Below are 23121 nucleotides of genomic sequence, written 5' to 3' on the forward strand. Positions count from 1 at the left end.
AGTGTTGAGAAAATTACCTAGAATGTAGCAGGGCCAGAGATGTCAAATGTGGTAGAAATAATAAAAGATGATAAAGGATGGTAGTAAGTCCAATATGTTCTAGTTGGAGTCCTGAAGAATAACTATGGAGATTTAGTATTTGAAGGGTAATATTCCAGAATTATTTATGATGGACACATTCTGAGGTTAGGGAATAAAAGAATGTTATCTTCCAATGCTGAGAGAAAATAACTGTCAGTTCTGGAGAGAGCTTCTCTAACTCACAAGGTTAGCAGAATGGATTGCACACAGAACAAGGGTACTGTTTCCAACTATTTTGCTGGGAGTTACAAAAAATTAAAACAATTGCCTTTGTAAAAAGGATGAAGGATGCTGCAGCAATTTCAGGAGCACAGTAGACAGATGAGATATCACAGTAGGAGATGAGTGGAAGGCAAACAGTCAGTTATAGAAAAGTGGCATTAGAAGAAGCACGTGCGAAAACAGTGGGAAAGAAGGAACAAAATGGAAATGAACAAAGTTCAAAAGGTTAGGCAATGTGTGATGTATATGGTAACAGGGAGAAGATATATAAGATAGCATAATTGATACCTTCAAAGAGGAAGGCAGAAATTTTTATTTAGATTTACTGTTAAAGGCATAATACAAAGAAATACAAAGTCTATTCAATAAATAGACTGAAAGGACGTGTTAGGTCTCATTTAATATCGTTGCCTGAGTGTTTATCATGGAAACCACAGTTACAGTCTTAGATTTTATCAGTAAAGCTAAGAATCTCTTTGCGATCCAGATCAAAGGATCAAGTTACCTCTGGAGGATAAAATTCGGGGTGTTCTCAAACGTCAAAATTCAGAACCAAAATAATATTCATAATGCCCTCAAATTGGACAGAATTCTTTTGAGAGACAGAGAGTGTAAGCGGGGCGGGGGTGGGGGGCGACGCAGAGAAAGAGGGAGAGCGAGAATCTCGAGCAGGTTCCACCCTCAGCACGGAACCCGACACGGAGCCAGATCCCAGGAGCCTGAGATCATGTGACCTGAGCTGACCTGAAGAGTCGGATGCTCAACCGACTGAGCTGCCCAGGTGTCCCCAAATTTGCCTTTTAAACCAGTTTTGCATATACAGTTCTGTGGGTACCAACTATATTCACATTGTTGTGAAACCATCATCACCATCCGCCTGCAGGATGTTTTCAGTCTTCCCGTCACTGAAATTCTGTGCCCCACTGAACAGTGGCTACCTTTCTCTGCAGCGCGTGGCAGCTGCCATTCTGTTGTGTGTCTCTCTAAATTTGACTACTCCAGGTACTTCCTATCAGTGGAGTCCTAGAGTATTGGTCTTTTTGTGGTTGGCTTGCTTCCTTTTAGTTTAATGTCCTCGAGGTTCATCCATGTTGTATGGCGCATGTCAAACTCTCCTTCTGTTTTAAGTCTGAGTAATAAGTAGCTGTATGCGTATGCCACATTTTGTCTGCCCTTCACCTGCCAGTGGTCGTGGACGGATGTGCATCTTCCTGCTGGCTATTTGTGAATAATGCTGCTGTGGACATCAGTGCGCAGATATCAGCACAAGTTCCTCACTTCACTTCTTTGGGGTATTGGCAAATTTAACCATGAAAATTAAAATGACATAGGTTTTTTGGCACTAGATAAGTTGCTTACAAGGTTTATATGGAAAAATAAGCAGCAGTGACATTGCTGAAAAGAGCAGTAACGTGTAGGAATCTGTCTTACCAGGACATGAAACCAGGTTGAAATGTCCAGCACGTTGTGGTAGTGGTGCATGGACAGACAGAAAATCAGTGACCCAGAATGGAGTATATAGCAACAGACGCGCGTATATGCACGTGGGGGTGCGTGGGTGACTCAGCCGGTTAGGTGTCCGACTCTGGATTTCAGCTCAGGTCATGGTCCCAGGCTTGTGGGATCTAGCCCCGCATCAGGCTTTGGGTGGACGTGGAGGCTGTTTGAGATTTTCTCTGCCCCTCTCCCACTCACATCCTGTGTCTCTCAAAAAGAAAAAAGAATTCAGTTCATGAAAAGTGTAGCATTTCATGTCACAGAATGAAGGACAAAATGATTCAGCAAGTTCCATTGGAACTAGGTGGCTCTCTAGGAGATTTTATACATCCGTAGACATACATATATTTTAAACGTCATGAGGGTTTTCATCTCTCTCACTGCTGTTTTTCCTTTGAGAATAAAGATGCCATTGTTATCCCCATTTGAAAAAAAAAAAGACGACGCTGCTTTGATTCCACTTTATCTTCTAACTCGACCGCCTTCTTCTCAGTTCCCTTGTTGTTCTTTACTTGACTTCACACATTTTTCTCTGCCCATTCTCTTTTGTACCCACTCCCGTCAGGTTTTTGCTCTCGCGCTTTCCAGAAAGTGCTGTTGCGTGGTTACCAGTGACCCCGGGGGGCCACGTCCAGTAGCTGGATGCACGCTGTCATTTCTCTTTGATCCACCAGCAGCACTGGGGTGGCAGCCCTTGGGCCTCACGTCCGGGGTACCGCATGTTCACTCACGCTAAGTTTTTTTTTTCCCCCCTGTTGTTACCTTCTGGCCCCTTAGTCTTTGCTGGTTCTTCTTCATCTGTTAATGTGGCCGTGCCTCACCTGGTTATGTCAGCCCGTCTCAGGGCTTTAAATATCTATGTGCCACCGTTCAGATTTGAAACTTCCTGCTCAGACTCCTCTACTGGGGTGTTTAGAAGGCATTTCAGTCCTAACATGTCCCAGACTGATCTCCTGACATTTACTTTCCGTCCTCCACCACAGTCTTTGTGATTGATCTTCTCGTCACGTACAGTGTTTTACCCTGGTCCGTGGTCGCTGTCATCTCTTGTCAGGATAACTGCTCTGGGTTGCTAACAAGACCCTGGTCACTTTATGAAGCACGAGGAAGAAAGCAACTAGAGGGAGGGCATGTTGGAAGATTTAAATGAAATCTTGTCACCCTTCTGCCCTTCCTCCACCTCAAAACCTCCTAGTGCTTCCCCTTTCAGGCAGTAACAGCTCAAGCCTTGGTAACAGCCTAAAACGCCTGCCTGATCTTCCCCTCTGCACGTGTTGTGTTCCTGTCCCCATTCAGTTGCTCAGGTCCTGCCCCACCAGTGTTCTTGGTGTTCCCTTTCATCACTTCCTCACTTGAGGTCTTTGCCAGTGAGGCCTCGCCCAGTGCCACAGCCCCGTTTTTGGCAGACTCCTGGCTCTCTTGGTAGCCTTCAGTTTTTCCCAGAACGGTCACCACCTTTTAGCAAATAATATTTTGAAAATCTGTGTTTTTCTTTATTGTTTTTCTCTTCCATTAAAATATAAGCTATGTGAGAACAGGGATTTTTGTCTTTATTCCTTCACAAATCTCCAACACTGAGTATACACCCAATATATATTGTCCAATGAAGAATTAGGTCACATACCTCTTCTACATAAAACCTTCTATTGGTGTTCCCTTCCCTCTCTTGGACTGACAGAAGTCTGCCCTTGCACCTCCTGCCTCAGGGCCTTTGCTCTTGCTGTTTCATCTTTGGGGTATTATTCTTTTCTCAGGTATATAAATCCCTCCTTAACTGCCCTTGGGTTTCTGGGGAATTGTGATCTTCTCAATTGGGACTTTACTGTCACCCTATTTTAATGTTGTAAATCATTTCCAACCCTAGAGTTTCCTCCTCTTCCATGCTCTGATTTTCTGCATAGCATATTTCACCCTCTGAAATACTGACTGTTTGACCTCTCTTTTTATTGCCTCTCCCCTGCTCATGCATTAGAATGAAATATCCATGTTAAAAGGAATTTTTCCACTGGTGTTATTCTTTGCACTTAAACGGTAGGTACTTAATAACTATTACCTGAAAAAAATGAGTTCCTGATTAAGCAAGAATTCAAGATTATAAAGGAAAATCGGTAGTGTTTTTGAATATCATCAATTTAGAAAAACTAACAAAAAATTCATTCATGCATGTAACATTTTTTATGAAATATTTAGAAATAACCTTGACAGCAAGTGTTTAGGATCTGTTTGAATAAGATTATAAATATCCAGTAATACTAAAAACTTTCACTAGATAAAATTGCTTTCTTATTGTAGAGCTAATGTTAGTGTTGAGATATCTTTTTTCATACACACACACACACACACACACACACATATACACATACACATACACTTAAAGACATTTAGAATTTTTTTCAAACTTCAAATGGATCTCAGGGCCACCGCTAAGTATACATATGCAAAAATAATGAGGAAACCTTATGAAAATCTTCTAAAATTAGTGATTTGGGATATACAAGTCTATGAACTTAAAAACCCTTGGATTTGTGCTCTAAAAGATGGAATTTTATGGTATATGATTATATCTCCATAATACTATAAAATAACCCAAGGAAATTCTGCAGGAATACAAAAAAGAAAAGTGAGTCTTTTCAAGTATTAGAAGTTTTTATAAAGTTAGAATATCAATACATTGTATCAGTGGCTCGGGAATAAGCGTAAATGCGAATGAAGTGAAATGGAGAGCTTAAAGAAAGACCCGAGTGTGAATTAACATGAAGTGCATAATGGAAATCCTCGAAACAGACAGACCTTCTGAGGTAAAGGCTGCTTACCTACTCACAGGTTATTTTCAAAATTGAAGACAGGTAAATAATTTAAAGCAAAAAGAAAAAAAATTCATTGAAGATGAAGGGAAGATTGTTGTCTTCAGAAGGACATGACCTTTCCAAGTAATCTGTGACAACAGCGTTAGAGCTAGAGAGACTGTTTTATTGAACAGAATGGCTGTGAAATGAGACTAGGTTTAAATCATGGCTCAGTCACTTAACTGGTTAGGTGATGCTGGGCAGAGAATATCTAAACTGTTCTCTTTTTTCTATTTAATGAAGTCAATTATAGTAACTGCAGCAGTTACTACAGTCAGGATTGAATGAGAGAGTGTGTGACGTACTTAGTACAGTTTTTCGTATGTATTTGAATGCATAAAACTTCTTTAAGAAATCTAATAGGAAGTGGAAAGACAACTGATAGGTTGAGGGAAATAAGTGTAACACGGCAGAAGAAAAGAACTTATTTCTGACATGTTAAGGGCTCTTCTAAATCAGTAATGATAAACTCCACAATTTAGAAAGATAATGTGGACCAGGACCTTTTAACAGTTGTTTCAGTGCTGAAGAAGTACACACGGCCAGCAAAGTCATGTCACCAGAAGTTCCCAATAACAGGTAATAAATGAAATGTAAATAGAAATGCAAAAAAAAAAAAAAAAAAAAAAATTGTAGATTGTGAAATCTTAAGCACTGACAGTGGGAGTAAAAAGGCTTGTCTTCACATTTAGAACATTGATGTCTCACCAGAAAACTCACATGGCTTAATGTAAACCATAGACAGAAAACAGTACGGCCGGTGCGTGCGGGAGCCCAGGCCCGCAGCAGGGAAGTTAGCACGGGAACACGTGGCCTGTACAACCAGAGAACTGTAAGCGTGGGGACCCCCTGGAGGGGGTTTAAATGTGTAAAGTGGGCAAAAAGCCATTTGATAAAAACAGGACATGGGGCGCCTGGGTGGCCCAGTTGGTTAAGCGTCCGACTTCAGCCAGGTCACGATCTCGCGGTCCGGGAGTTCGAGCCCCGCGTCAGGCTCTGGGCTGATGGCTCGGAGCCTGGAGCCTGTTTCCGATTCTGTGTCTCCCTCTCTCTCTGCCCCTCCCCCGTTCATGCTCTGTCTCTCTCTGTCCCAAAAATAAATGTTGAAAAAAAAATTAAAAAAAAAAAAAAAAAACAGGACAATAACAAGTAGATTTGAAAATGAACTTAAATAGTAAGTAATCCTAGAAATAATGGCATTTGAAATGAGAACTCCATGAACTTACTAGAAAAGGAAATGGCAGATAGTAAAATTTTTGAAGATGGCTCTCTAATCAAATCACCCGAACTGGCAGTGTTTAATTTCAGAATTATCAGGATCAGGCTATCAGATGGTATTGTTGTTTCTGCTCTAAGAAGCATTGCCTAACAGTATGGAATATCACACATCATAAAGTATTATCTTGAGTTGTAGAAATGTATTGTTTTATACATTCTGTGTTTGTTTGGGTTTTTTTATGTTTATTTTTGAGAGAGAGAGCATGAGAGAGGGAGGGTCAGAGAGAGGGAGACACAGAATCTGAAACAGGCTCCAGGCTCTGAGCTGTCAGCACAGAGCCCGACGCGGGGCTCGAACTCACGGACCACGAGATCATGACCTGAGCTGAAGTCAGATGTTTAACTGACTGAGCCACCCAGACACCCCCATTCTGGATTTTTGTAATGAGCTTTTTTTTCCCCTTTGAAATAATTTTTCCCCCCTTTGGTGCATAGCTGGTCAACATGTGTAACTATTTATTCTATATATTATACCTTTAACAATTCTCTGAGGGAAATAATTGGACAATAGCAAAGATTTATGTAATTGGATGTTTATCATATACTGTTTATAATAATAAATAACCAGAAGTTATTTTAAAAGCAGCAAGTAGGTTGATTTAATGAACTGCAGACTGTTGTGAAACCGTTGAATCAGTAGTCTAATTCCTGATTTGTTTGCACAGAAAGGTGTCTTCTTGTAGCATTTAAGTTAACCAAGGTACAAAACAAAAAGCATTTTTGGACCATTTTTATACAAGGATGTACATGTGTTTTTGTGCACGTGATGGAAAGATCTGAAATGTAAAAGTGTTTATCCATGGATGATAGTACTTTTGTCAGTTTTTAAAATAAGCCTAACTTTATATTTGGAGTAAAGCTATTTTTGTGTTGAAAAAAATTATATGCCTAATGGGACGTTTTGATAAGATATCCTTTTTGTTGCCCAACATATAATATACTCTGTTAAAAATGACCCTTCTTATGACCAATTGTCATTTTAAAAGGTTCTTAGGAATGTAAGAGACTACTATCACCAGCACCATAGGTAGTTTTGCATTGTCTTATTAATATAATCTCATTGACTCACTTTATCCAGTGGCAGAATTTGGAAGAAGAGGTCTTTGAAACCAAAACTAAATTATCTGTGTATATCTTTTTTCTTCTCCTTTCATCATTGACCCTTTACTGTGGGATAGTGTTTTAGGCCGATTTTAGTTAATATTTCTGACAGACACAAAAACCCAGACTTGAGTACAGTCCTTTAGCAGGATATGGGAACTGTGTATGTCTCCACTTTAGGCAGAATTTTTAAAATGACTTTTACTGAAGTATAAGCACACATAAATCGTGCGACAGCTCAGTGGATCTTCACAGTCCACAGTACCCCCTCTGGCCAGTGTCCAGTTTAAGAGCTGCAACACCGCCAGCACCTGTCAGACCCTCTCATGCTCCTTCCCTTTCACTGCCGCCCACGCCACGCTGCCTCATACCACGGGGGGCTGTTTTCCTGACTTTTTTTTTTTTTTTTTTTAAGTTTACGTATGTATTTAGAGAGAGTGTTGCATGAGCAGGGAAGGGACAGAGAGAGGGAGAGAGAGAATCCCAAGCAGGCTCCACGCTGTCAGCACAGAACCTGACGTGGGGCTCAAACTCCCAATCCGTGAGATCGTGACCTGATCCGAAATCAAGAGTCAGACACTTTACCAACTGAGCCCCCCGGGGCCTCCTGAATGGGATTATATAGTATAAACATTTGTTCTGGCTCCTTCCGTTCACTGTTGTTAACTTTATCCACTTCACTGTACATAGTCTCAGTTTGTACAAGATGGATTTTTACAGGTAAGTTTTAACGTTAGAAATGTTGTAGTTTTCTGGGGATGCAAGCTGGTGCAGCCACTCTAGAAAACAGTATGGGGGTTCCTCAAGAAACTAAAAATAGAACTACCCCACGACCCAGCATTTGCACTACTGAGTATTTATCCATGGGATACAGGTGTGCTGTTTTGAAGGGACACATGCACCCCCATGTTTATAGCAGCGCTATCCACAATAGCCGAAGTATGGAAAGAGCCCAATGTCCATCGACAGATGAATGGATAAAGGAAATGTGGTGTATATATACAATGGAGTATTACCCGGCAATCAAAAAGAATGAAGTCTTGCCATTTGCAGCTACGTGGATGGAACTGGAGGGTATTGTTAGTGAAATTAGCTAAGTGAAATTAGTCAGAGAAAGATAAATATTATATGACTTTACTTATATGAGGACTTGAAGAGACAAAACAGACGAACATAAGGGAAGGGAAACAAAAAGAATATAAAAACAGGGAGGGGGACAAAACAGAAGAGACTCATAAATACGGAGAACAAACTGAGGGTTGCTGGAAGGGTTGTGGGAGGGGGGATGGGCTAAATGGGTAAGGGGCACTAGGGAATCTACTCCTGAAATCATTGTTGCACTATATGCTAACTAATTTGGATGTAAATTTTAAAAAATAAAAAATAAAACAAAATAAAAAAGAAATGTAGTTTTCAGATACAAATATATTTCAAAGTACTTAATAAAGCCTCTTAATTGTTAAGTTTTGAAAAGTAACTATGAACGTACAGAATGAGCCTATTGTTTCTTAGTAAAATGGGAGGAAAATGTAAGGGGTTTGTTTAATCACAAGCTTACTATTTATAAATTGTACAGGAGACTGTCCAAAAAAAGTCATTTTCCCCTTGGGCAAAATTGTAAGAGTCTAGTCCAAAAGAAATAATTAAGTTTCCTTAATTCTGAGGTGATCAACTGTGGGTGGAATTGTGTTCTCCTTTAGTTGCCATAAAGTAAAGAGGAGTGTTGAGAAACTGAAACGCGTCCGTCAGAAAATGACCAGAAAGAAGTGAAACCATTTGGGGCAGAAGGTTGACTGTGTGGTTGAGATCACATGGGTGAGAAGCTGCTGGAAAGCAGAGCAATTAGACTTATTCTATGTGATTTGAGAAGGTGAGACTCAGACCAGTAAGTGATAGTTGCAGAAAGGCAGATTTTACATCACTCTTAGGAAGAACTTACTTTAATTTTTTTTTTTTTAATGTTGATTTATTTTTGAGGGAGAGAGACACAGAGCATGAGCGGGGGAGGGGCAGAGAGAGGGATTCAGGATCCAAAGCAGGCTCCAGGCTCCGAGCTGTCAGCACAGAGCCCGACACGGGGCTCAAACCCACGGACCGCAAGATCATGACCTGAGCTGAAGTCAGATCTTCAACAGACTGAGCCACCCAGGCGCCCCTTAGGAAGAACTTATTTTAATGAACACATTTCATTATGGTAAATTTCAAATTAAAGAGTAGAGTGACTAGTACAAGTTCAGAGATCTATTTACGTCCATCGCTAGGATCCTCTTGTGCTACATTTCCTACCTAATACTTGGATGTGGTCTGTTCTTCAGGGAACCCTGGTTCCTCCCCTTTTACTGGGAAGTGATAGGTAGAGACCACAGTCCTGGGTATTAGAGGTGTTCGTTGCTACTGGAGTTTCATTGTATTTAGGCAGTTTGATAGAGATAAGGGGAAAGTGTGGGTGTGTGTTAAAGACTTTGTACGTTTCTAATATTTCAACTTGAAATTATAGGGGTTTTAATCTCTTTGGTTTTATATTGTGTCTCCTTTTTTTTCTTACAAAAATTTGGTTCCTAGGGGCGCCTGGGTGGCTCAGTCGGTTAGGCGGCCGACTTCGGCTCAGGTCATGATCTCGCGGTCCGTGAGTCCGAGCCCCGCGTGGGGCTCTGTGCTGACCGCTCAGAGCCTGGAGCCTGTTTCAGATTCTGTGTCTCCCTCTCTCTGACCCTCCCCCGTTCATGCTCTGTCTCTCTCTGTCTCGAAAATAAATAAACGTTAAAAAAAAAAATTTGGTTCCTAATGACATTCACATAGTAACATATTTGATCTATATATCTATCAATTATCCATCTATCTGGGTTCAAAGTAATTATACCAATACTACCACTAATATCAGTCTCCCTGGATGGAATTTAAGATTTCTTGTGGATATCATTTTGTCTTTAAAATGTATTGTCCAAAGACTGTTTTAAAGTAATTCAAAATAATCATCTTCCATATAGCTATGTACTTAATTTGATAGATATATTTGTTTACGTTGTTTTCAATATTTAGAGATTTGGAATATGTTTCTATATGATATAATTTTGTTTCTTAAATACTTAAAGTACTTAATTGCAAAGTCATAACCATAAGTAGATGCAGAGAAGTCTGACATCTAGGCCTCTTTCCTCCCCTTGTAGGTCACCATTTCTATTAATCTTTCGGTTTTTTCCTTCCATGTTTAATGTGATCAGATACCTGTATATATTCATATTCCTCTTTATATGTAAGGTGGTATATTTATAGCCCCTGTTCTAATTCTTTTTTTCATTTAACATTGTATTCTTAAAGAGGATCACACAGCAGTTGGTTGGTCTCTCCTTTTTGGGGGTCTTGTTTTTTCGGGCTTTTTTTTTTTGCAGTTTCATAGTACTCTCTTATACACATTCCTTTGGTTTAATCAGCCACTCTCCTGTAGATAATTATTTTAGAGTTTTGCTATTAAAATGGTGGTAGGGGGTGCCTGGCTGGCTCAGTCAAGTATAACTGTTGACCTTAGAGTTGTGAGTTTGAGCCCCACGATGGATATAGAGATTACTTAAAATCTTAAAAAGTAGTGGTACATTTTATAGTTTTCTGCAGCTGTTATATTTTTGCCAGCGTATCTTGGCAAAAATCTAATCCAGTAGGGATTTGGTCTTCTACTGGTGGGGTTCCTGTAGTTAAATGCGTATGGTATTCTAGTTATTACCCATTTCCCTTCTATAGAAATTACACCATTTTACATGCGGTACATGTCTGGGTATGCTTGAATTTGTTTTTTGTTGTTCCCCCTCTTCCATTGGTTCTTCGGTCTTTTTGTGTGTAAGTTCTGTACTGTTTAACGATAGAAGCTTTAAAAAATAATTTTACATTTGGTACAGTTGTACTCCTGCTTTTCTTCTTTTTAAGATTTTGCTTGTTATTCTTGCTTGTCTAATTTTTCAAAAGAATTTTATATTTTTTCTTACTCCTGAATGAAATTTTGGTGGTATTTTTATTGGCATAGCATTAAATTTATAAATTTGTTTTGGGAAAATTGTCATCTTATGTCTTCCTATCCACAAACACAGTATGTATTTCCATTTGTTCAAGTCTTTCATTTTTATTTCATGGTTAAAAAGAACTCTTTACGTCAATTATACTTCAGTTGTTCAAGAAAATCTATGTTGAAACATGGGAGAAAAATTATTTGTTTTCCCTGACAGTGTCAAATGAAGTTCATATTTTTGATTTAAATAAATCTTTTTTATTTCTTTAGACTTTTTTTCCCCAAAATTTTTATTTAAATTCTAGTTAATTAACATATTGTGTAATATTGGTGTCAGGAGTAGAATTCAGTGATTCATCACTTACATACAACACCCAGTGTTCCTCTTAATGTGCCCTCACCCATCTATCCCATCCCCCCACCCCCCTCCCTCAGTCTGTAACCCTCAGTTTGTTTTCTATCATTAAGAGTCTCTTATCTTTCTCCCTGTTTTTCTCCCCCTTCCCATATGTTCATCTGTTTTGTTTCCTAAATTCTACATATGAAAGAAATCATATGGTATTTGTCTTTGACTGACTTGCTTTGCTTAGCATACATAATACACTCTAGTCCATCCACATCATTGCAAATGGCAAGATTCAGTTATTATTTTTTTTTTTTTAAGTACACACACAGCTTAGTCATGGCCCTGAGATCGAGACCTGAGCTAAGATCACGAGTCAGACGTTTAACTGGCTGAGTCACCCAGGCGCCCCAAGATTCTAGTCTTTTATTCTTTTTGATGGCTGAGTAATATTCCATTGTATGTATATATTTATAAGTTTATATATGTGTATATATTTTAATATATAGACACATACATACAAATACCACCTCTTTATCCATTCATCAGTCATTGGACAATTGGACTCTTTCCATAATTTGACTGTTGTTCATAACGCTGCTATAAACATTGGGGAGTATGTGTACCCCTTCAAATCTGTACTTTTGTATCCTTTGGATAAATACCTAGTAGTGTAATTGCTGGGTTGTAGGGTAGTTCTATTTTTAATGTTTGGAGGAGCCTGCAGACTGTTTTCCAGAGTGGCTGCACCAGTTTGCACATCCATCAACAGTGTATGAGTGCTTCCCTTTTCTCTGCATCCTCTCCCAACATCTGTTGTTGCCTGAGTTGTTAATGTTAGCCATTCTGACAAGTGCGAGGTGGTATCTCCTTGTGGTTTTGATTTGTATTTCCCTGATGAGTGATGTTGAGCATCTTTTCATGCATGTTAGCCATCTGGCTGTCTTCTTCGGAAAAGTGTCTATTCATGTCTTCTGCCCATTTCTTAATTGGATTATTTGTTTTTTGGGTGTTGAGTTTGAGAAGTTCTTCTAGATTTTGGATACTAACCCTTTATCACATATGTCATTTGCAAATATCTTTTCCCATTCTGTAGGCTGCCTTTTAGTTTGGTTGATTGTTTCCTTTGCTGTGCAGAAGGTTTTTATCTTGATGAGGTCCCAATAGTTCTTTTTTGCCTTTGTTTCCCTTGCCTCCAGTGATGTGTCTAGTAAGAAGTTGCTGCGGCGGAGGTCAAAGAGGTTGCTGCCTGTGTTCTTCTAGGATTTCGATGGTTTCCTGTCTCGTGGTTAGGTCTTTCATCCATTTTGAATTTCCTTTTGTGTGCGGTCTAAGAAAGTGGTCCAGGTTCATTCTTCTGCATGTTGCTGTCCAGTTTTTTCTGACACCATTTGCTGAAGAGATTGTCTTTTTTTCCATTCGTTATTCTTTCCTGCTTTGTTAAAGATTAGTTGACTTATATAGTTGTGGTTCCATTTCTGGGTTTTCTTTTCTGTTCCGTTGATCTATGTGTCTGTTTTTGTGCAAGTACCATACTGTCTTGATCACTACAGCTTTGTAATGTAGCTTAAAGTCCGGAATCGGGGTGCCTCCAGCTTTGCTTTTCTAAAAAAAAAGAACTCTTTAATTGTTATCCAAAAGTAAAACAGATTGTTGTGTGAAGTAATTAATTCACTTGTGAAGTATATGGTGAGAATTCGTGAATTGGGTAACAATTTATGTTAATGACTTAAAAGTTACTTCCAACTCCAAAATGTGATACAAATCTTTTTATTCAAGTTTATTTATTTATTTTGAGAGAGAGATAGAGGAAGAAAGCATGAGCACAGAAGGGGCAGACAGCAAAGGAGAGAGAGAGAATCCCAAGCAGGTTCTTCACTGTCAGCACAGAGCCTGACTTGGGGCTCGAACTCATGATCATGACCTGAACCAAAATCAAGAGTCAGATGCTCAACCAACTGAGCCACACAGATGCCCCCTAAATGGTATATAAAAGTGCATTGTATAGAAAATGCGAATGTATTTTACTGTCTTTTTTATTCCTCTCACATTGAGAGAACTTGACTGTTCTTTCAAAACTATAACTGAGGGGCACCTGGGTGGCTCAGTCGGTTAAGCGTCCAACTTGGGCTCGGTTCGTGGGTTCAAGCCCTGCATCAGACTCCGTGCTGACGGCTCAGAGCCTGGAGCCTGCTTCGGATTCTGTGTCTCCTTCTCTCTCTGCCCCTCCCCTACTTGCGCTCTTTCTCTTAAAAATAAATAAACATTGAAAAAATAAAAATAAACTATAATTGAGAATGAGTTAAAGGAGTGGAAGTAGGTTAGGGGTTGTACAGCACTGGTTTGAAATCTTTGCTATCAATGAAGGAGGTAGGCAGTGAACAATTATTTTATTTTATTTGTAAATATATATTTTTTAACGTGTATTTATTTTTGAGAGCGAATGCGTGCGGGGGAGGGGCAAAGAGAGGGTGAGACAGAGGATCCAAAGCGGGCTCTGCGCTGAAAGCAGGGAAGCCCATGCAGGGCTTAAACTCACGAACCGGGAGATCATGACCTGAGCCAAAGTCAGGTAGCTAACCGACTGAGCCACCCAGGCGCCCCAGTGAACTATTATTTTAAAAGAGTGCCATTGGTTATTGTAACTAACAATACTTATCTTTTTAAAAATAGGATGTTTGTATGCAAATATTCAGTCTAAAGTAAGGTAAGAGTAGATTGCTAATTTGCCATTTTCAAACAATGTCAAAAAAAATCAGGTTATTTTTAAATGTTGAGTAATATATAAGTGTGTGTGGTTGAGAGTCAGCACAGGTAACGTTTTGCTAGCCTCTGATACAGCAGCAGAGGAACTCCTATATGGTGACATGGTGTTTAACATTAGTTAGGTTTTTAAATAAGCCTTTTTAAATAAAGCACTCTTGCCTATGTTTTATCTGATATGTGATCAGTCAGGTTGTTCAGTTTTAATGCTAAACCGAAGTGTGATACAAGGTTTACTCTCTCTGAAACCTGTTTCTTGTTCAAATTTTAGGACCCTTCAAAGTTGTACAAGAAAGCAGGTGATGTTGCAGCCATTGAATGCCAATCCGAAGAAGGCATCCGTCTTCATTCACAGGGAGAAAACAGTCCTTTGTCGAAGAAGCTGTCTCCAGTACACTCAGAAATGACAGATTACATTAATGCAACATCATCTACTCTTGTTGGGAGCCGGGAGCCTGATTTAAAGGACCGAGCATTACTTAATGGAGGAACGAGTGTAACAGAGAAGCTGGCACAGCTCATCGCAACTTGCCCTCCCTCTAAGTCTTCCAAGACTAAACCGAAGAAGTTGGGAACTGGCACTGCTGCGGGATTGGTTAGCAAAGATTTGATCCGGAAAGCAGGCGTTGGCTCTGTAGCTGGAATACTACATAAGGACTTAATTAAAAAACCAGCCATCAGCACAGCAGTTGGATTGGTAACTAAAGATCCTGGGAAAAAGCCAGTGTTTAATGCCACAGTAGGATTGGTCAATAAGGACTCTGTGAAAAAACTAGGAACGGGCACTACGGCGGTGTTCATTAATAAAGACTTAGGCAGAAAGCCAGGAACTGTCACTACAGTAGGACTGCTGAGCAAGGATTCAGGAAAGAAGCTAGGAATTGGGATTGTTCCAGGGTTAGTGAACAAGGACTCTGGAAAGAAGTTAGGACTTGGCACTGTGGTTGGGCTGGTTAATAAAGACTTGGGAAAGAAATTGAGTTCTACTGTCGGCCTAGTGGCCAAGGACTGTGCAAAGAAGATTGTAGCAAATTCAGCAATGGGATTAGTTAACAAGGACATGGGAAAGAGACTGGTGACTTGCTCTATGGCAGGCCTGGTCAGTAAAGATGCCATAAACCTTAAAGCCGAAGCACTGCTCCCCACTCAGGAACCACTTAAGGCTTCTTGTAGTACAAACATCAGTAGTCATGAAAGTCAGGAACTTTCTGAATCCCTGAAAGACAGCACCACCAGCAAAACTTTTGAGAAGAATGTTATACGGCAGAGTAAAGAAAGCATATTGGAAAAGTTCTCAGTTCGAAAAGAAATCATCAATTTGGAGAAAGAAATGTTCAGCGAAGGAACATGCATTCAGCAAGACAGTTTCTCATCCAGTGACAGGGGGCCTTATGAAACCTCAAAGCATGAAAAGCAACCTCCCGTGTACTGCACTTCTCCGGACTTTCAAATGGGAGCTGCTTCAGACGCATCCACAGCAAAATCCCCGTTCAGTGCAGTAGGAGAGAGCAGTCTCCCCTCCCCATCGCCCACCGTATCTGTCAACCCTCTAACCAGAAGTCCCCCTGAAACTTCACAGCTGGCCCCTAATCCATTGCTTTTAAGTCCTTCCACAGAATTAATGGAAGAAATTTCTGAATCTGTTGGAAAGAACCAGTTTACTCCTGAAAGTACCCACTTGAACATTGGTCATAGGTCCGTGGGTCACAGCATGAACATCGAATGTAAAGGGATTGATAAAGAGCTAACTGATTCAAAAACCGCACATCTAGATATTCCAAGAATAAGCTCTTCCCTGGGAAAAAAGCCAAGTTTGACTTCCGACTCCAGTATTCACGCAATTACCCCTTCGGTTGTTAACTTCACTAGTTTATTTAGTAACAAGCCCTTTCTAAAACTTGGTGCAGTAGGTGCGTCGGACAAACACTGCCAAGTGGCTGAAAGCCTAGGCACGAGTTTGCAGTCGAAACCCTTGAAAAAACGGAAAGGAAGGAAACCTCGGTGGACTAAAGTGGTGGCGAGAGGCACGTGCCGGTCTCCCAAAGGGCTAGAGTTAGAAAGATCAGAGCTTTTTAAGAATGTTGCGTGTAGCTCACTATCAGGTAGTAATTCTGAGCCAGCCAAGTTTATGAAAAACATTGGACCATCTTCGTTTGTAGATCATGACTTCCTGAAACGCCGATTGCCAAAGCTGAGCAAGTCCACGGCGCCGTCTCTTGCTCTCCTAACTGATGGTGAAAAACCCGCTCACAAGGCTTTTGCTACTCACAAGCTCTCCTCCAGTATGTGTGTCTCTAGTGACCTTTTGTCTGACATTTATAAGCCCAAGAGGGGAAGACCTAAAGCTAAGGAGATGCCTCAACTGGAAGGGCCACCCAAAAGGACTTTAAAAATCCCTGCCTCTAAAGTGTTTTCTTTGCAGTCTAAGGAAGAACAGGAACCCCCGATCTTACAGCCAGAAATCGAAATTCCTTCCTTCAAGCAAAGTCTTTCTGTGTCTCCTTTTCCGAAAAAGAGAGGCAGACCGAAGAGGCAGATGAGGTCACCGGTCAAGATGAAGCCACCTGTACTCTCCGTGGCTCCGTTTGTTGCCACCGAGAGTCCAAGCAAGCTGGAGTCTGAAAGTGACAACCATCGGAGCAGCAGTGATTTCTTTGAGAGTGAGGATCAGCTTCAGGACCCAGACGATCTGGACGACAGGCATAGGCCCGCTGTCTGCAGCATGAGTGACCTAGAGATGGATCCAGATAAAAAAATGACCAAGAGAAACAACGGACAGCTAATGAAAACAATTATCCGCAAAATAAATAAAATGAAGACTTTGAAGAGGAAGAAACTGCTGAATCAGATTCTGTCAAGCTCCGTAGAATCAAGTAATAAAGGGAAAGTGCAATCCAAACTCCATAACACAGTGTCCAGTCTTGCCGCCACGTTTGGCTCTAAATTGGGCCAGCAGATAAACGTCAGCAAGAAAGGAACCATTTACATAGGAAAGAGAAGGGGTCGAAAACCAAAAACCGTCTTAAACGGCATTCTTTCTGGTAGCCCTACCAGCCTTGCTGTCCTTGAGCAAACTGCTCAGCAGGCAGCTGGCTCGGCATTAGGACAGATCCTTCCCCCTTTGCTGCCCTCCTCTGCTAGTGGGTCAGAGATTCTCCCGTCACCTGTGTGCTCCCAGTCTTCTGGGACTAGTGGGGGTCAGAGCCCTGTGAGCAGTGACGCGGGCTTCGTGGAACCCAGTTCAGTGCCGTATCTGCATTTACACTCCAGACAGGGCAGTATGATCCAGACGCTTGCAATGAAGAAGGCCTCAAAGGGGAGGAGGCGACTGTCTCCTCCTACTTTGTTGCCGAATTCTCCCTCCCACTTAAGTGAACTCACCTCCCTGAAGGAGGCCACTCCTTCTCCCATTAGTGAGTCTCACAGCGACGAGACCATTCCCAGCGATAGTGGAATCGGAACCGATAATAACAGCACTTCGGACAGAGCAGAGAAGTTTTGTGGACAGAAAAAGAGGCGGCATTCGTTTGAACATGTTTCTCTGATTCCCCCTGAAACCTCTACAGTCCTGAGCAGTCTTAAAGAAAAACATAAACACAAATGTAAGCGCAGGAATCACGATTACCTCAGCTATGACAAGACGAAGAGGCAGAAACGAAAACGGAAAAAGAAATACCCCCAGCTCCGAAGCAGACAGGATCCAGACTTTATTGCAGATCTGGAGGAACTGATAAGTCGTCTGAGTGAAATTCGAATCACCCACCGAAGTCATCATTTTATCCCCCGAGACCTGCTGCCCACTATTTTTCGCATCAACTTTAATAGCTTCTATACACATCCTTCTTTCCCCTTGGACCCTTTGCACTACATTCGAAAACCTGACTTAAAAAAGAAGAGAGGGAGACCCCCTAAGATGAGGGAGGCAATGGCCGAAATGCCCTTCATGCACAGCCTTAGTTTTCCTCTTTCCGGTACAGGATTCTATCCGTCCTACGGCATGCCTTACTCTCCGTCACCCCTTACAGCCACTCCCCTGGGACTAGGTTACTATGGAAGGTACCCCCCCACTCTCTACCCTCCTCCGTCTCCCTCTTTCACTCCTCCGCTTCCACCTCCTTCCTACATGCATGCTGGTCACTTACTTCTCAACCCCACCAAATACCATAAGAAAAAGCATAAGCTACTGCGACAGGAGGCCTTTCTCACAACCAGCAGGACTCCTCTCCTTTCCATGAGCACCTACCCTAGCGTCCCTCCCGAGATGGCCTATGGTTGGATGGTCGAGCACAAACATAGGCACCGTCACAAGCACAGAGAACACCGCTCTTCTGAGCAACCCCAGGTTTCCATGGACGCCGGCTCTTCCAGATCTGTTTTGGAGTCCTTGAAACGCTATCGATTTGGGAAGGAAACTGTTGGAGAGCGATATAAGCATAAGGAAAAGCACCGATGTCATATGTCCTGCCCTCATCTCTCTCCTTCGAAAAGCTTAATAAATCGAGAAGAACAGTGGGTCCACCGAGAGCCTTCAGAATCTAGTCCACTGGCTTTGGGATTGCAAACACCTTTACAGATCGACTGTTCAGAGAGTTCTCCGAGCTTATCCCTGGGAGGGTTCACTCCCAGCTCTGACCCGGCCAGCAGCGATGAGCATACAAACCTTTTCACAAGTGCAATAGGCAGCTGCCGAGTCCCCAACCCGAACTCCAGCGGCCGGAAGAGACTAGCTGACAGTCCTGGACTGTTTTCTGCACAGGACACTTCGCTCACTCGGCCTCACAGGAAGGAGCCACTGCCTTCCGGCGAGAGGGCAGTGCAGACCGCGACAGGTAAGGAGGGCTCCTTCGCTGCCTGTTGTTTGTGTTGGGAAAGGAGAGGACTTGGCCCTCAGGTTGCCTGATGCGTGTATGTGAACTCTTAACGGTTTGGTTTGTATAAATAGATGTGGCATGGTATCTTCAGCGTTCTTGTTTTTGGTACATGTGAGAAGTAAGATAAGGCCTGTCTTTGCGTTAACTCTGAATTTTGAGAAGAGGTACCGTTACAAAAACAAACAACACTCAAGTTTTGGAAACCAGGAAAAATGATGCTTCTTTCTCACGCAAAAAGGCGGTTACAGTTTCTTTAGGGAGAAATGGCCCATGGGTGTTGTTGGCAGCTGTGCAGGACTTTTAATATATTCTAATCTAGTAATTATAAGTGAGTTTATGTTACAGGAAGAAATGTCAACCCAGTGTGTCTCATAATAAAAATCTAGGCTTTCAAAATTATCAACGTCGTAAAAGGGACTTCATTCTGCAGAGTGATCTCTAGGTATCCTCACAAAAGCTGCTTCAGTCGCATATGAAATGACATAAAACGAATCCGCATGATACATTTGAAACACCTGCAAAGCTCGTAAGAACTGAAACAAAGATAGGAAACAAGAAAGTGGAAGCACTGCCCATTCATGTAGAAAGAAGGCATCTGTGAGTGAGAAGGTCTTTATCAGAGATCTCAGCTCTGGGGGTTTGGTTGTAGGTAACTCTGGGAAGCCTGCGGAACCTCTGTAGAGTTACAAGTACAATCATGTGTATGTGTGCTTGTGCGTACTTTTCAGGGGAAAAATCTATAAATTGCATCACATTCTCCCAAGTCAGTTCTCTAAGCCTCCATACCTCTTCCTATAAAATGGTAACAATAGGGTTATCGTGAGAAGTAAATGAGATTATAATGTGTGTATTGAAGTGATTTGCACATTGTAAGTGCACAGATGTTAGTTGGTAAAATCATTCCCCAAAAGATTAAAAACTTAGGCATTATAGGAAATGATAAACCCCTCTAAAGTGTTTTTGCTTATGATGTTCATTATTCACGAAATTTTGAAAAAGCGATTTTTGTTGAGAAACTGAGCATTCTTTAGTTTCTAACGATGTAATAAAGAGAAGAAAAATTCCTAAGTTTTAATTAGGTTCATTCAGCAAATTTTTGATGAATAAGTCACTGAGTATCAGTTTGTCAGGCACTCTACTTTGTGGGCTCTTGTGAGGAATAAGGCACACAAATACATTGTTCTCATGGGACTTACAGAGGAGGAGATAGGCGATGAACAAAAATGTACATGTTAAATGTCATTAGAGATGTGATCAGAGCGTGCAAGCAAGAAAAAGAAAAGAAAACACGGAGTGTGGAAGGGGGCCTGACTCAGCAAGCCATCCCTGACAAGGTGACTCTAAACTGTTTGTTACCTGAAGGCCGAGCAGCAGTTAGCTGGGGAGACAATTGTACTCACTCATTGACTCCCTCACTTAGTTGTTAAAGTCTAGAACGTGTGGCACTCTCCCAGTCACTGGCGTCAAGACATGAGGTCAGGCCCCGTGAACTTTCAGCCCTAGTGACACAAGACCAATAGTAGAGTGGTAAGCTCACAAGGAAAGGCATAATCGGGGGGAAATGCTGTCAAGTTAATACTACAGTGTCAGGATGGGTCGTTACCGGGGGGGGGGGGGGGGGTGCCTGTTTAGGTAAAGTTATTGGTTACGGCCTAAGGATGAAAAGTTGAAGCTTGAAGGATGAGAAGCCGCCGCTTCTCAGGCTGAAGTTTGAGTAAAGAGCACGTTTGAAGATGCTGGGCTGAGAAAGAGTAGTATCTAGAGATACTCTTTACTATCTAATACCTAAATATATTAGAAGACCTTGGTGGCCGGGTCACGGTGGCAGGACAGGGAACACAGGACGGTGCGAGAATTGGGGGTGAAGAAAGCAGCCAGACCGTGTTCAGAGAGTTTAGGTTTTACACTAGGCGTAGGCAAGAGACAGAGGAGTACTGATTTTAGAGTCGCTTCTTTAAAGGATCATTCTGGCTCGTGTGTGAACATTCACTTGTGGAGGAGAGAGCTGGTTGTAGGGAGGTTGGCAGCCTGTCGGTGGGGGCGGGGGGTGGGGGAGAGGCGTGTGGTGCGGGCAGACCCCTGCAGGGACATTGCAGGGGTCGGCGTGGTGCCACCTGGAGGAGGCATACATAGGGAAGCACACTTTGCTTTTTTAATACGCGTGAACTTTGGAATGTCTTAGAACATCTTTAGAACGTTCAAGCCGGGAGACAGCAGGCAGTTGGAGATCTGATTCTTGAGCTCAATAAAGATGTTTTGGCTGGAGATAGGGGTGTTTCACTATGAGGTTCTGAGAAACTGTCAATATCACTTACAAAAAATAAAAGGGCTTCTAGAAAAGATAAAGTCGGGAGCAGATTCTCAAAATGTGTGCAACTTTGTACCCAGAGCACCAAGAAAAATAATAATTCTAGAAAATGCCAGCAGCAGTTAAAAAGACAAATTGTTTGATAAAGAAAGAAAGACTACAGTAAACATAGCATTTAACTTTTCAGGAAAAGACGAAGGTAACTTGATAGAAGGGAATTAGAGAAGGCTCAGAGCCGCTCAGTTGTGGACACAAAAGCGTGTCGCTGGCAGATAAAAGAAGTGATGCTAGATACGGCTGGTTCTGGTTTCTCGTCCTCGTTTGGCTCTTTTGCAGGAAGATCTGGGGAAAGCACGTGTTGGGTGATCTGTGGCCGGTGCTCTGACGAGGAGCGGTGCTCCCTGGCTCACTCTGTTGAGATCGTGTGTGAGCCTGCTCAGTGACCATATCATCCTGGTATTCTTCTGCTTACCAGTTGTGTGTGAGCTGGTTTGCTTCACTGGAACAAAACAGTTGCTGCGTTCATATGTCTGTTGATCTGTCACAATGTGATGGATGATGTTCCCCGAAGGAGGGGATAGACCCGGAATCCGGGGCCTCAGACAGCCCTGAGGAACCGCACCATTTAAAGTATTGGTTATTTACCATGTATGCTAACTAACTAGAATTTAAATAAAAACTTGAAATAAAAAAGTAATAAAGAAGCAGTGGTTAAAATTCATCACCCTTTGGTTTGTCTGTAACCATTTGTGATCTCTTCAGTTTTTTAAAAATTAATTGCCAAGGCTTAAAACTCTGGAGATTTCACACAAAGTTCAGAAATCTGCTTTCCTTTAAAAGAAAAACCAGAACAGGGGCATCTGGGTGGCTCGGTCGGTTAAGCGTCCAACTTCGGCTCAGGTCATGATCTTACAGTTCGTGGGTTCGAGCCCTGCGTCGGGCTCTGTGCCGACAGCTCAGAGCCTGGAGCCTGCTTGGGATTCTGTGTCTCCCTCTCTGCCCCTCCCCCTGCTCATGCTCTGTCTCTCAAAAATAAACATTAAAATTAAAAAAAAAAAAAAAAAAGGAAAGAAAGGAAAATAAAAAGCAGAACATCTGGCAAAAGTTAATCCCCATTTCCTGGATGACATCAATGGCACCCCCCCACCCCCCCCACCCACCCCCCGCTCTGTTGGGGCAGGCTCTATTCAATTCGTCTCAGTCCACACCATTTCCTTGTGGTGTGCCGTATCTGGCTCAGTTCAGATATTGAAGCAGTGTATCTGTCTCCAAGGAACATTTTAGTTTGAGGCCTCTAATCTAAGAGTTGTGAGAAGGAGCTTGTAACAGGTAGGGAAATGGAGGTGGAAGTGAAGCGAGCTGACAGACAGGGTGGTTGAACGTATTAGCCACGCAAACGCTAAAGTCACCCAGGAGACCGGCTACAGGAGGTGGGGTGAAAGGATGGATGTGAGCCTGGTTTCAGGGTCCTCAGGAGGTACACGCCTAACGTGGGAAAATATCTGCCTTAAGAATAAGAATTTGTCTCCTTCCTCTTAAAAAAAATGACAAAAACATTAAGATCTCTGAAGTCACCGTTCTGACACTAGTTTTCTGGAGTTGAGGAAAGACCCTGCAATTTTAAGGGCAAAGTCCTTCAAAGACTGCCCCCACTTCCTGTGCCGGAGCGAGTTTCAGTGACCCCAGTCCACCTACACTCTTGTCTAGACTGCTGCAAATTTGGGGCTTCCCACAATCCCACAAACCCTCAAGTTTTGATAATTTGGTAGAACAACTCAGAAGTTACTGAAACCACTGTACGTAGGATTACAGTT

At 41.9% G+C, this 23121-nt stretch overlaps 1 protein-coding gene across 7 annotated transcripts in view; it reads left to right on the forward strand.

The window, feature by feature from the left end:
- The window catches only part of ASH1L (ASH1 like histone lysine methyltransferase), a 197625-nt gene that overhangs the window by 49322 nt on the left and 125182 nt on the right, over positions 1–23121 (forward strand). For all 7 annotated transcript variants that reach the window (XR_007148040.1, XM_047839911.1, XM_047839909.1 and 4 more), the window contains exon 3: positions 14400–18957. Coding sequence is in view for 6 of the 7 variants with exons in the window: in XM_047839911.1 (XP_047695867.1) it covers positions 14400–18957 (4558 nt within the window). In the remaining variant the exon portion in view is untranslated. The remainder of the gene's footprint in view (positions 1–14399; positions 18958–23121) is intronic.

This window comes from Prionailurus viverrinus, chromosome F1 (assembly GCF_022837055.1).
Source record: "Prionailurus viverrinus isolate Anna chromosome F1, UM_Priviv_1.0, whole genome shotgun sequence".
NCBI lineage: Eukaryota > Metazoa > Chordata > Mammalia > Carnivora > Felidae > Prionailurus > Prionailurus viverrinus.